Source organism: Penicillium atrosanguineum, assembly GCF_028827265.1.
Source record: "Penicillium atrosanguineum strain IBT 20685 chromosome Unknown utg000004l_segment0_segment0, whole genome shotgun sequence".
Lineage (NCBI taxonomy): Eukaryota > Fungi > Ascomycota > Eurotiomycetes > Eurotiales > Aspergillaceae > Penicillium > Penicillium atrosanguineum.
The window spans coordinates 1,449,834-1,462,344 of record NW_026623136.1 but is presented as its reverse complement, the minus strand read 5'-3'; the positions used below and the strand labels follow the sequence as shown (position 1 = coordinate 1,462,344).

The 12,511-nt window shown below is 50.0% G+C and overlaps 7 protein-coding genes across 7 annotated transcripts; 5 read left to right on the top strand and 2 right to left on the bottom strand.

Moving 5' to 3' along the window:
• Nucleotides 1–679: 679 nt before the first annotated feature.
• On the top strand, nt 680–1,239 carry N7443_005866 (LYR motif-containing protein 2; the record flags this gene model as incomplete). Its single annotated transcript, XM_056885922.1, has 5 exons — nt 680–763; nt 832–889; nt 951–1,033; nt 1,093–1,116; nt 1,180–1,239. The coding sequence occupies 5 exons, from the start codon at nt 680–682 to the stop codon at nt 1,237–1,239; spliced, it is 309 nt and encodes a 102-aa protein (XP_056741370.1).
• Nucleotides 1,240–2,185: 946 nt separating this feature from the next.
• Nucleotides 2,186–2,911, top strand: N7443_005865 (bZIP transcription factor; the record flags this gene model as incomplete). Its single annotated transcript, XM_056885921.1, has 1 exon — nt 2,186–2,911. The coding sequence occupies one exon, from the start codon at nt 2,186–2,188 to the stop codon at nt 2,909–2,911; it is 726 nt and encodes a 241-aa protein (XP_056741369.1).
• A 765-nt stretch (nt 2,912–3,676) lies between these two features.
• N7443_005864 (uncharacterized protein) lies at nt 3,677–5,203 on the top strand (the record flags this gene model as incomplete). Its single annotated transcript, XM_056885920.1, has 8 exons — nt 3,677–3,774; nt 3,843–3,890; nt 3,957–4,086; nt 4,142–4,185; nt 4,236–4,335; nt 4,386–4,742; nt 4,801–4,879; nt 4,932–5,203. The coding sequence occupies 8 exons, from the start codon at nt 3,677–3,679 to the stop codon at nt 5,201–5,203; spliced, it is 1,128 nt and encodes a 375-aa protein (XP_056741368.1).
• Nucleotides 5,204–6,059: 856 nt separating this feature from the next.
• On the bottom strand, nt 6,060–6,708 carry N7443_005863 (MARVEL domain-containing protein; the record flags this gene model as incomplete). The annotated part of the gene is made up of 3 exons (XM_056885919.1): nt 6,060–6,243; nt 6,297–6,582; nt 6,633–6,708. 3 exons carry the CDS (start codon nt 6,706–6,708, stop codon nt 6,060–6,062), a joined length of 546 nt encoding a protein of 181 aa, XP_056741367.1.
• A 1,089-nt stretch (nt 6,709–7,797) lies between these two features.
• rcf1 (respiratory supercomplex assembly factor RCF1) lies at nt 7,798–8,498 on the bottom strand (the record flags this gene model as incomplete). Its single annotated transcript, XM_056885918.1, has 3 exons — nt 7,798–8,213; nt 8,280–8,350; nt 8,449–8,498. The coding sequence occupies 3 exons, from the start codon at nt 8,496–8,498 to the stop codon at nt 7,798–7,800; spliced, it is 537 nt and encodes a 178-aa protein (XP_056741366.1).
• A 941-nt stretch (nt 8,499–9,439) lies between these two features.
• N7443_005861 (threonine dehydratase, biosynthetic) lies at nt 9,440–11,219 on the top strand (the record flags this gene model as incomplete). Its single annotated transcript, XM_056885917.1, has 2 exons — nt 9,440–9,637; nt 9,702–11,219. 2 exons carry the CDS (start codon nt 9,440–9,442, stop codon nt 11,217–11,219), a joined length of 1,716 nt encoding a protein of 571 aa, XP_056741365.1.
• Nucleotides 11,220–11,681: 462 nt separating this feature from the next.
• Nucleotides 11,682–12,174, top strand: N7443_005860 (50S ribosomal protein L36; the record flags this gene model as incomplete). Its single annotated transcript, XM_056885916.1, has 3 exons — nt 11,682–11,942; nt 12,025–12,059; nt 12,135–12,174. The coding sequence occupies 3 exons, from the start codon at nt 11,682–11,684 to the stop codon at nt 12,172–12,174; spliced, it is 336 nt and encodes a 111-aa protein (XP_056741364.1).
• Nucleotides 12,175–12,511: the final 337 nt, after the last annotated feature.

Genomic DNA, 12,511 nt, shown 5'->3' with positions numbered 1-12,511 from the left:
ACTTATGCTTTGAGAGTTTTCGGGAGCTTAAGGGAGCTTAAATTACTTTGCCTCTCTGGCCTTGAGGCTGGCTGAATTCTCAATGATATTGTGCTCCGGGCCAACGACCTGAAATGTCTTACAGTTGCCAAGGTGTCGACGGAGAACCTCCGATGGTGCCTCAGGCCTGGAAGCCCAGTCGGCCTAGGAGCCTAAGAGCCAGTGAAAATAGACTCAAAATAGCCGTATTCATCTCCTCCACCGGTTCTTGCCGTTTCTTTCAATATTTGATGGATCTAGATCCGCGGCCATGTCAGATACAAAGATTTTCATATATTGAAAGTTGATAGGTGGCAAGAGAAGGCGCTGCTAGCTTAACAGCAGGACTTCCTGTCGATTTTGTCCTTCTAGTGTAAGGAACCCTTTTTTTTAAATTTTGATTTAAACCGACTCCTATGAAATAAGATGCCTCAATTCATGGAATCCATAAGGCGAAACTTCCATTACAAGGATCTTACCGGGAGAAGACCTTTACGAGGAGCAGAAACATCACATGACCGTTTTTAACGGTAATACGGAAACACTTCAAACTCGACCGCCCGCAAGCATCTCGCGATGTTCAGTCAAATAGGCGACAATAAATGAACCAATTGTAATCGTCGACCATTTTCTTCTCCAGGCATGATCTGAGACTAGCACAATGCGCCCCTCTATCCGCCTCCTCGCTGCAATCTCTCACGGCCGGTCGTCGAAGCTGAAAAAGCCGGCGATCAGTCTAGACCACGTAAGCTACGGGAGAGCTTTCCCCGATTACCAATGTATCGATATAGCTGAAGCTGACATTGACGGTAGTTCATTCAAAGAGGACGCGTCCTGGCCTTTTGGCGAGAGGTCGTGCGAGCCTTGAACAGTACGCTTTCCTCCCTGTGGTGTTCTCGAAGCGCCATCAAGACTTACATCAATTGACGCAGAAATCCCTCCATCCGCTACACGGAATGAGCTACACGATTATGCTCGACAGGAATTCGAACGACATCGGGAGGTGACAGACTTGGTGAGTCACTGTGTTCATGACCCGGGGGTTATCACGATAGCTAATTGCATTCGTCGCAGGCACATATTCGATATTTGCTCTCGGTATGACTATTCTATCGGGATCTAGTGCTCTCATACAATATAGGAAGCTGACTTTGTACACAGACTGGAAAATCCGAGTTTGAGACCATGAGACGATACATTGATGAGCAGGTTACTTCATAATCCCGGTGACTTACTTCATAATCCTTGTGACACATGACTTCATCTCCCGCAGTGCATCATTGTACATATAAGTAATTGAATAGCTTTTTTACATTCATGGGTATCTCTATGTTCTAGATCTTTGACGTTGATGTTTTCCCGGCCGAGTATAGGCGACGGCGCCGGCGCCGTCCGCCATGAGCCGCTACCAAGCCTTGTAGTCGAGGGGTTGAAAGTACTATTGGAAACCAGAAGAAAATAAAAACAAAACGGACGATTCATCCGGCACAACCGACCTAATGAAGGGCGATGCAGATTTATGATATTGGCTGTCTCGTGCTATGACATCATGCTTCCCCGCCCCAAGAAACTAAGATGGAAACTTTCACCAAACCTGGTCGTTCTAGACTCTTGAGCTGAAAATCCCATTCACTTGGATGATTCCTCCAACCCGCAGTTTGCCACCTGTGATCTTCGTCATCAACCCTTCCCCTATCTGCACCACCGGGGGAGCTTCCAACAGGATCGCTCCCGACAAAAAGCTCAGCCACAAGGTTGGGCCTGAAACGAGAACTTTAAAGAGAGTCAAATGCCCGGTTTGGGCTTTCCTTGGCTCGAGCTTTTCCGTCCTTGGATCTGCGGTGTCAGCTCATATCAGTGGTCTTGACTCGTCCTAGACTTGGTCCAGCAAAGCAAGGGGATTGGCGGGAATAACTCGGTTCGTTGCCAGGTCCTTCCCAGTGCATCATAATCCGGTTACGTGCTCTTTTGGGGAATTTTATGGTTCTTGACTTGGAACCTGCTCTTCGTATATAAGGCCCTGTTCGATCTCCCCTCCTGTTCCCACTCAAGACCTTCTTATGTCCTAGGGTTTCCCTCGGCCCTCCTATTATTTTACTATAAATTCTTATATACCTGAATTGAACGTCTACCTATCCCGGCCGTATCCGATACCGATCCCTTCACCATGACCACGCTACTTCAGCCACCAGCCAACGATGTCTTCTCGAATAGCCTGAATAGCCTCCCAACACTCGACGAGCCATCACACCTCTGGCTCAACCCTTTGAACATATCACAAGACAGCAAGGATTCGTTAATCCGAAGTCTACGCGAACAACAAGAAAAGACCAGACAAGATTTATGCGCAGCCGAAGAGTCCGAAGCTCACGCGAGCTCCACCCGAAAGCCCCGCCGATCTTCCAGGGCCTACGTCTCTCGCGATAATGTCAGTCCCGAACGAGCAAGACACCTCGAACGAAATCGTATCGCCGCGAACAAGTGCCGCAAGAAGAAGAAGAAGGAACATGAACAGATTCAAAGCATCCTGCACGTCGAAACCGCGAAGCGCGAGACTCTTCTCGCCCAAGTCAACGTGCTAAAAGAAGAAGTTTGGCAGCTCAAAAATTTGATGTTTGAACACGCGGACTGCGCCGACCAAAAGATTAATTTACAACTTGCGATGATGACCCAAAATATGCTAGGAGCAAACATTGAGGCGTTGAAATGCCCGTCACCCACCTTTTCGGCTAGTACGTGGTCCGACGGATCGGCGAGGGATGGGGACGGAGATGAGGACAGTGGCAGGGTCGAGTCAGGCGCACTCGAAAATGTCGCAGATCCCGTGCCGGTGCCGGACTATCAAGATGGACTCTTTGAGAGTTTCATCGATGTGCCAAATATGTTACAATAGCTTCCCTTTCCATGTATCTGAACGAATTTTCTATTAGCTTGGCGCGACGGGGGAATGCTAGCTTTGGTCTTATGACGTCATTGAGTCTTCAAAGACATAACCTCCGTAGCTACTGTGTATACCTTTGAATGGATCCCGGAACCAATGGAAACGATCATCTACCCAGGAAATCCCATTTCCGATCACGAGACCAGGCAGGGAGTAGCCGATCCATTGATGGAGCTCAGACAACCTTCAATTGAGGACGGCCCCAGATGCCTCCAATTACATGAGGGCCGACGCACTACGGCTCGGGAGGGGCCCCTTGCAACCTGACAAAGCCAGGTGAAAGAATCGCCATGGCCCATGCCCATGTGGCAGTGAGCACCATTCACGGCACCTGGAGAAGACATCCTCGTCATACAATCGGGCCCGCCGAAGACCCTAGGGTGGCGTCCCGGATTGGACGGGATAATCGAGCGGCCAATAGTATTGCCAAACATGGAAGATCAGTGGGGCGCGTGCCCACCAACCAGATCTGGCGAATGCCAGCTTGTTGGCTTTCTCGTACTGCCAGCCACTGATGTAACAAAACGGCCTTGCCACGGGAGGCTCCTTTGTATGATTCCTTAATTATAACTGAATCCCATTTCTGCCCTTCTTGCCTTGAACTCGTGATCCTTAAAATACTTTAAAGTGGTTGCCACCACCACTCCCGAACATTGATACTGGTCTGATTTCAGCTCTAGACACGGGTTTGCTACCAATGGTATTTTAGCCTTGACCATGTCTGATTTCTCAAATCCATCATCTGCCCCGGGCAGAGCTATGGCCCAGTTCACCCAGAATACCATCATGGGGGTGAATTTTGAAACCACATCCAGGTTCACATCGACCCGACCTCATAATACTAAGCCTTAGAGAATCCCTATTGACTTATGTAAATCTGTAGATACAGCCAGCTCGAGCCCATCGGGGTCGGCGTATCAGGCCTGGTCTGGTAGGATATCTCTGCACTCTCCCCCGCGAGGAGGCATCAACTGATAGGTGCATCTTCTTTCACCAGTTCTGCCAAAGACCAAATTTCGAAGCAGACCGTTGCCGTGAAGAAGCTTGCAGAGCCATTCCAGTCGGGCGTCGTCGCTCAACACATGTTCCGTGAGATCAAACTATTGAAACATCTCAAGCATGAAAATGTTCGTCAATCACCTTCTATATCAAGTCTTCTTCGATGCTAAATAATCGATCCAGCTTATACAACTCAACGACATCTTTATCTCTCCATCTGAAGACATGTATGCATCCTTGAGATTTACCAACAAACACTGCTAACTCCACCAAAAAGATACCTCGTGACCGAATTGATGGCAACAGACCTGCATACGCTTCTGAAGACCAAGAAGGTGGACAACCAATTCACCCAATACTTCTTATATCAAATAATGGTAATCACACCGGCACAACTTTCCGAGAACACAACTAACTCCACATCCAGCGTGGTCTCAAATACGTCCATTCAGCAGGTGTCGTCCACCGCGACCTCAAACCGAGCAACATCCTAGTCAACGAGAACTGCGATCTCAAGATCTGCGACTTCGGCCTAGCTCGTGGCCAGGAATTACAAATGACAGGCTACGTTTCCACGAGGTACTACCGAGCTCCAGAGATCATGCTCACCTGGCGACGGTATAACGAGAAGGTCGACATGTGGAGTGTGGGATGTATCTTTGCCGAGATGATACTAGGACGGCCGCTTTTCCCGGGCAAGAATCATATTGACCAGTTCTGCGTGATCACGCAATTGCTCGGAAGTCCGCCTGCAAGTGTGATCGACAACGTAACCAGTCCAAATGTTCGTGTGATCATTCGTTTTATATTAAACCTTGCACTCATCTGACCTATGTTTGCAGACTTTGGAATTCATCCGTTCTCTTCCCAAGAGGGAAAAGAAACCCCTGTCGAAGCTCATCCCTGGTACCAGCGCAAAGGGTAAGCCTCACGTTTTTTCACTGTGGACTCTCCAGAAGCTAAATATCACCAGCTATCGCTTTGTTAGACAAACTTCTCCAGTTAGATCCCGCCCAGCGCTGTTCTGCTGCAGAGGGTCTGGAATCGCATTACCTCGCACCATATCATGATCCAAATGACGAGCCCGAATCTACGGAGACATTTGACTGGTCACTTAGCGAAGCGGACTTGCCAGCTGATGTCTGGAAGACTATCATGTATGCGGAAGTCCTTGGGTATCACGATTCGGCAGGCGGCTCGACACAACTTACGCCGCAACTTGATGGAATTGATTTGACTCACTGATTCCTTGACATCATTTTCGTATTTCTCTTGTTTGGTCTTGTGCAATTGGCGGAAACGATTTTTCTTTTCTTTTCTTTTTTTTGGATTGAATGTTTCTGGGCGACTACCTGGGGCTTATACCCGGCGTGCCCGCGTTGTGTGAATTCTTGAGGTACTTTCAGCTCAACATTGAATAAAGGAGGCTTCCAGCTGGTGATTTGAAATGAATGAATGACTTGACACGATTAAATACATAAATACCCTATTGCACCGCGGCATAAGCCTGATTATGCCATTAATGTTTCCACAAGACCCCAAAACTATGAATTCGTCCCACTGATCTGACGATCGCGGATAGGACGTTAACTACACGGGGGCTGCTTTTTATGACGAGGTGTCATTCAAGCAAGTGATCGAAGCATTGAGCCATAGTAGGTTTCTTCCTCGTTCTGGCAATTTCGCATTCTCTACTACAACTTCAAGGCAAACTCAAGCCCGAGGAAATGATCACGGCAAAGATAAAGCTCGACGGGACAGTGGAGGAGGGGTTCCAAGAGCTTCTTGATCATCGTGATCGACACTGCAAGATCTTGATAGATGCTCAAACCTCATAGACGGGACATAGTGTGCGGGGTAATTAAACTCCAGTCATTAGGAGGCCATTATCATATTATTAAGTGGATGAAATATACAACAATTCATCACGTAGATGTAACTAGTCATCAAGAAACACGTTCAAGATCGTCAACCGGTTCCCGTAGATCCACCCGTGTAGTCGTGTAATCGTCTCTTGTCTCCAAGCCAAGCGCCCCGGGGAATTATGATTAAGTTGCTTTCCAAACAATTACAATCAGACGCATAGGATAAACTGGTTGGCCTAGACATGTGCAGGACCGTTGACCTCTGAGACTTCCGGGTGGTGCACGCTCGCGACTTCACTGGCTGCCTCACTCGTAGCCTGGCTCTGAGCCGCACTGCGGCGAGCCTCGCGGTCACGAGTGTTACGCTTCGAATTCACGATATCCATGATGGCGAAGACGTTTGTGAAAAGGAACAGGGCCCTATAGTCGACAGTTAGTATTGGGTTGTTCACTCTTGTAGTACAGCGACTCACCACTCAACAGCACCCACAACGATAAGGGCCTGGAGGCCATGGCAGCTAGGGTAGTTGCAGGAGCTGGGGCCTGGGATCTGAGCTGCCAGAGCAATCCAACCAGCGAGCCAGAGGCAGGAGGTAATGATCTCTATTCCGGGAATCACGAATTCGTGCGAGAAGCGAGGGAGCCACAAAGGCGCGAGTCCCAAGTAGGGGACAGCAACAACAAGGGTCCAGCAGCCATTGAAAAGCACGAAATAGACGGTGTTGGAGAAGGACCATTCATCGTAGAGGGTGGCAATGACTAGTCGTTGTTAGTATTAATCGCAAAGGGGGCGCCAACATGCGACATACCAAATGCGGTCAGGCCAATAGAAGCCAAGGCAAACAGGGCCTGGACGAGTCGAAGAGGGTACACCCAAGACAACATGATTGTAGTGAATTCGAGTAATACGACTTGGACTTTGCTGGATGCGAGAATGTTGGACAGGAATTGGCGTCTTTAATCTCTATATAGGCGCATGTGATAGAGGAAAGCAGATCCACTCTCGCCCAACGGGGGTGTCCAGCATATTATATACACTAGTAGAAATCAAAAATGAGAAAAACATCAGGCCTCGGCCCTACACGATGGCAAGACGTCATGCCCTGGTTCCTACGGTCTTTCCGACCCTGCAGGAGGCGCCGACTGTCACGGAAACAACCCGGACGAACAGGGTGGATCACGGAATCACAACAGGGGTCCGAAAGTCTATTGGCCGTGCAACAAGAAGCTCTAGTGGATGAGACTATTTAACGCGGTAGTGGTTGCGAGTTCCGGGGCAGGAACCACCTCGGCGCGCCGACATCTGGACTTAAGTTAGGGTTGGTTTCCGTTTTCCCCAGGTTTTTTACCCCCTGGCCCTGACATGTTTCAATTGACCTCATTCCGAAAAGACACGAGAAGGATGCCTGCATAAGGTTCTAGCCTTGGAAGTTTCCTCGTTTTTGAAAAACTGTACCTTTGCAAGGCCGAAAAGTTTGTTCGGGTTCTGTTGTCGGAGTGTCGATCTCACATGAATCCGAGGCAGCGCTGAAAAGGTAACATGAACGGTCGATCCGTCAACGGACTCTCCGTTGACCCTGACTCTACGGGTCTTTTCCTGGTGTCTTTAGATCTTCAACGCTAAAACCTGAGCTCCAGAGGCTCTTTCCTATGGGGCAGAATAGAAGCTATGTAGTCGGGTCCTGTCCCATCCACTCACGTCAACCCGAGCCCTCGGCTCCGAAAGGTCATGATCATCGAGATCAACACGGGGTACAACGTGTGGCATACTTTGCGAGAAACCTGGAAATCAAGCCACTACCCTATTTCGCACAAGTATGAATTTAATGTGACTCATCTCCTACTAGCACCCTACACCTGTAAGAACAAGCTTATGTAAATGAAGTATGCAAAATGGAGATTCGGCAACTATATACAAGTACAACCATGATATTTTACACATGTCAGCTGATCTTCGAAAACCCCTAAAATTGTTTAGTTGCGACCCAGAAGAGCCTTGACAGCATCAAGAACACCAATCGACTTCTCGTCCGCAGGCTCGATCGAAGACCGGGCCGCATCAGGCTCCGATGGCCTCTTACCAGCCTCCTTCGCGGCCGCCTCAATGCTAGCATGACGCTCTCGCCACTCGCGGTCCTCCTTATCACGAATCTCCAGTTCGCGCAACCACGCGTCGCGCTTTTCCTGTGATTTCCGCTCTTCCACTGCCTTCTCGAACTCCCGGCGCTGTTGGCGCTCGGTCTTGAAGTACATGCCGCCTACCACGAGAGAGACTAATGTAAATGCTTGGGCGTAAATACGGGCGCGGAACATGCGGTTCATTTCGTTGGAGTCGCCAGCTCTCATGGATCGGTAGGCGCGGTAGAGGGCGTAGCATGTTGCGGCACATCCTATGGCATTGTGTTAGCAGGCTGGGGTTGGCGATGGGTACTGGATGCCGATGTTGATCGACGTACCTAGTGGGATCAGCGGCTCCTCCTTGAAGCGTCTGGTGAATTTCTGGAGGCCGGTTTCCTCGCGGAAGACCCTGGTCAAAGCAGGGGTTAGCAGACGGTCTTTTCGAGTTGTGCCTCCCAGGTGCTGTCGGCGCGTAGCTTGTGAGCATCGAGGCGGGCTCGGACTTACGGGTTGCCGAGATTGTCATCCATGGATGACGGGAGAGGCTCGCGACTCATTTTGATGGGGAGGTGTATAGCTTTAGGCCTGGACTGGCGGTGGTTGCGCGCGGGTCGGTCGCGCTAGGGAACTCGGGGAGGCTGGTATGATCGCTTTTAGATCCTACACCGACGAGATCTTCACAGTTGGGGCTTTGGCTGAGGTATGGTAAATGCCCTTTCGATTGGGGATGGTGGATGGTGGTTATCGGCACGCGAGAGATGCTAGGACATGACGTCGAGACTTGCCAAGGGAGATTTTCTCGGCGGGCCATGCAGCTTAACCGTGACCCGGTGGGGTTTGGCCTGAGCTCAACTTTCAGACTACATCTTTCTATAAACATGAAGGTAAATCTGCACTGTGTTTCCATGGATTCAATCTTCACATCGATTATTATAGATTCACCTCGATGCAGACACAATTGGACGACGCTTTATAGCTAGGGAAGCTTCTGGAGACATCATTGATATTTCAAAGTTTAAACCCATAAATTGAACATTGAAGTGGTTCTGAATATTGAAGCTATAGGGATCCATGATCAATGTCACTGAGCCATAGCTACATATCGATGTAGAAGGCCAAGGTCGTCTCCATAGCAAATGGAAAGCACGCAATTTCCAAGTGGGCTTCACCGCCATCTTTATCCGCCCGCTTATCGGCCACTTTCCCCCAGGTTTTCATGTCATAGATGATTTTTAAAGCTGCCATGATCATTTGCAAGATGCTATAGTGTAAATGGAACATAGTACAATACTTAAATTTACCCTTTCTGCCAATCTATACCTTGATTTAGCCGTTAGGGCTAGGGACCAGGGTTGATGACATAATGTGCTCCGATCACGGTCCCGCCTCCAGGAAAAAAGAGTCACAGCAAGGCCTAAAGGTTTCTCATCGGTTTTGAATTATTCACCCCTGAGCCTCTGCTACTAGAGTCATTCAGGTTAACTCCTCTAGAGTCACCATGTCTGAAGAACCCGCCACCAATGGCACCACCAGTGGCACTTCGACGCCCATCCTGCCCAAGATGAGTGGGCTAGCTTTGACCGAATACGCCGCGACCCCAACTCCCCCCGGAGAGCGCAACGAACAAACGGGCCCCGGATTGCCTCCGAACTGGGGCATTCCCGAGGCCTTTTTACTTCCTAACGGATACCCTGATGTGAGATCGATCAGCTCCGTCGTACATATTAGTCCGATGCTAACACGCGGTCTGGAATATCTAGTATCTGCGATTGATCTTGACTTCCCGCGTTTACGATATTCTTGATGAAACTCCCCTTCACCATGCCGTAAACTTGAGTAACCGTCTGGAGAGCCGAGTTTTGCTTAAGCGAGAGGACCTTCTGCCTGTCTTCAGCTTCAAGCTCCGTGGCGCATACAACAAGATGGCTCACCTGAACGCTGAGCAGCGGTGGAAGGGTGTCATTGCTTGCTCTGCCGGAAACCATGCGCAGGGTGTCGCTTACTCTGCTCGCAAGTTGAGAATTCCCGCCACTATTGTTATGCCCTCCGGTACCCCTGCCATCAAGCACCTGAACGTTGCTCGTCTGGGAGGAAGTGTAGTCCTCCACGGACAGGATTTCGATTCCGCCAAGGATGAGGCACACCGATTGGAGAAGCAGCATGGTCTTACTAACATTCCACCATTCGATGATCCGTACGTTATTGCTGGTCAGGGTACCATCGGTATGGAGTTGTTACGCCAGGCCAACCTCGACAAGCTGGAGGCCGTCTTCTGTGGTGTTGGTGGCGGTGGTCTGATTGCTGGTATTGGTGTGTACTTGAAGCGCATTGCTCCCCAGGTCAAGGTTATTGGTGTCGAGGCCTACGAGGCCAATGCCATGGCCAAGTCGATGGATGCTGGTTCCCGCGTTTTCTTGAACGAAGTTGGCCTTTTCGCCGATGGTGCTGCCGTCAAGTCTGTGGGTGAGGAACCCTACCGTGTTGCCCGTGATGTGATCGACGAGGTCATCCAGGTTTCCACCGATGAGATCTGCGCGGCCATTAAGGATGCGTTTGAGGATACCCGCTCCGTTGTCGAGCCTGCTGGTGCTCTTGGTCTCGCCGGTCTGAAGAAATACATTGCCAAAAACCCCAGCCCTGATGTCAACCGTGAGCTGATTGCCATCACCTCCGGGGCCAACATGGACTTCGACCGTCTTCGCTTTGTGGCCGAGCGTGCCGCTCTCGGCGAGAAGAAGGAGGCTCTGTTGAGCGTTAAGATCCCCGAGAGGCCTGGCGCTTTCGCCAAGCTTGTTGAGGTCATTCTTCCTCACGCCGTCACAGCCTTCAGCTACCGTTACGCCCAGGAGGACTATGCCGATGTGCTGATGGGTATTCAACTCTCTGCCATCACCGGCCGTGACGATCTGGCCAAGATCATGGAAGAGTTGGAGAAGGATGGTATGACCACCCGAGACCTGAGCGATGATGAGCTGGCTAAGCGTCACCTCCGCTTCCTTGTGGGCGGCCGCTGCGATGTTGCCGACGAGCGCCTCTTCATGTTCGAGTTCCCCGAGCGACCAGGCGCGCTGGCCAAGTTCCTCACCACCCTCCGACCCAACCAAAACATCTCTTTGTTCCACTACCGCAACTACGGCGGCGATGTCGGTAAGGTTCTTGCTGGTATCCAGTGCCCGTCTCCGGAGAAGGAAGACCTCGAGTCCTTCCTTCACGACTTGGGATACCCGTTCAGCGAGCACACCGAGTCGCCCACTTATAAGACCTTCCTCCGCTCTTGAGTGTTGATATAAGGAGAATCGTTTGATGATGTTTTATTGTTGTTTAGCGGCTTAAAAGTACAAAACCCATCCGTGCTTTCATTCCCGTTCGGCGTTTGGTCTCGACTATAGACTGGGAGGTTGTTTCTACTGTATGATAAAGATTCCTGTGAAAAAGGCTCTTTTCTATCAAATATCAATACCATTCACATATTACTATTGCTATAAAGCGTACTGTTCCCACGTGTATCTCAAAAGCCTGAAAAATGATCGATGGCAAGTCAACTCGACATTGTACTTGGAGCAGAGTCGGATCATCGGCAAAACTAAATTTCCGGGCAAATCTTCCGCGACAAACGAGAACCCGCGGAGCAACACATCTACGCCGGCCTACATCACCAATTCCCTGTCCCCGGACGACTTGAAACGTGAGGCACTGCGCCTCGATACCACCGCTGGGAGGAAAGTTCTTCAATCACGACCATGTTCTCCCTTCGCTCCGTCCTCGGAGCCCCCATGGCCCTCCGCCAACTCTTCCCCTTCGTCTCTCGCCGCAGCATACCCGGAGCTGCTTCGCTTCGTCCTTTCTCGCATATGATCCGGAACAGCCTCACGAGGCTGCGCAATTCTCAGACACAAGGCAGCAATGCTGTTACTAGCACCATCGGCTCTGCCCGGCAGCTTGAGCAGGTTCGGGGGATGAAGACTCGCTCTTCAGTCAAGCGTCTGTGTGATGGCTGCAAGGTATGGTCTTAATGGATTTGAATGGCTCTGCTTGTTGAAAAGAGCGGGAATTTGGGGGCATGGATGCTGACAAGATACCTAGCCCGTCCGACGCAAGAACCGCGTTTACATTATCTGGTGAGTCCAATGCTTCCTATACCGCCTTTGATATATCTAAAACCACGGTCCCACTGACTTTATCTTTCTTTGCAGCTCCAAGAACCCCAAGCACAAGCAAAGACAAGGGAAATAGAGTGGATGATATCTGCAGACAAGCTGGGTGCGTCGGTTTTCGTCTCGACTCTTCAATTGTGGCATGTTCTTTGCATACGTGTTTCTACCCCCAAACCTCTCCTTGGGATATAGCGGCGCTTGGGTTTTATCTTGTACATTAGTCTGGAACCGGGATATCGGTTTATGTTGAATTCAACTCAATGAACTTCATACTTCGTGTGTGCTGTGCAATTGCTAATAAACTCGCTCAATGCTAGTATTGGGATTTGATAACAGCTTTGATAACATATATGAGCAGAAATAATCCATAAGTATCGACTATAAGCCAGTCAAAAGCTGATTATAATGGGCCCATC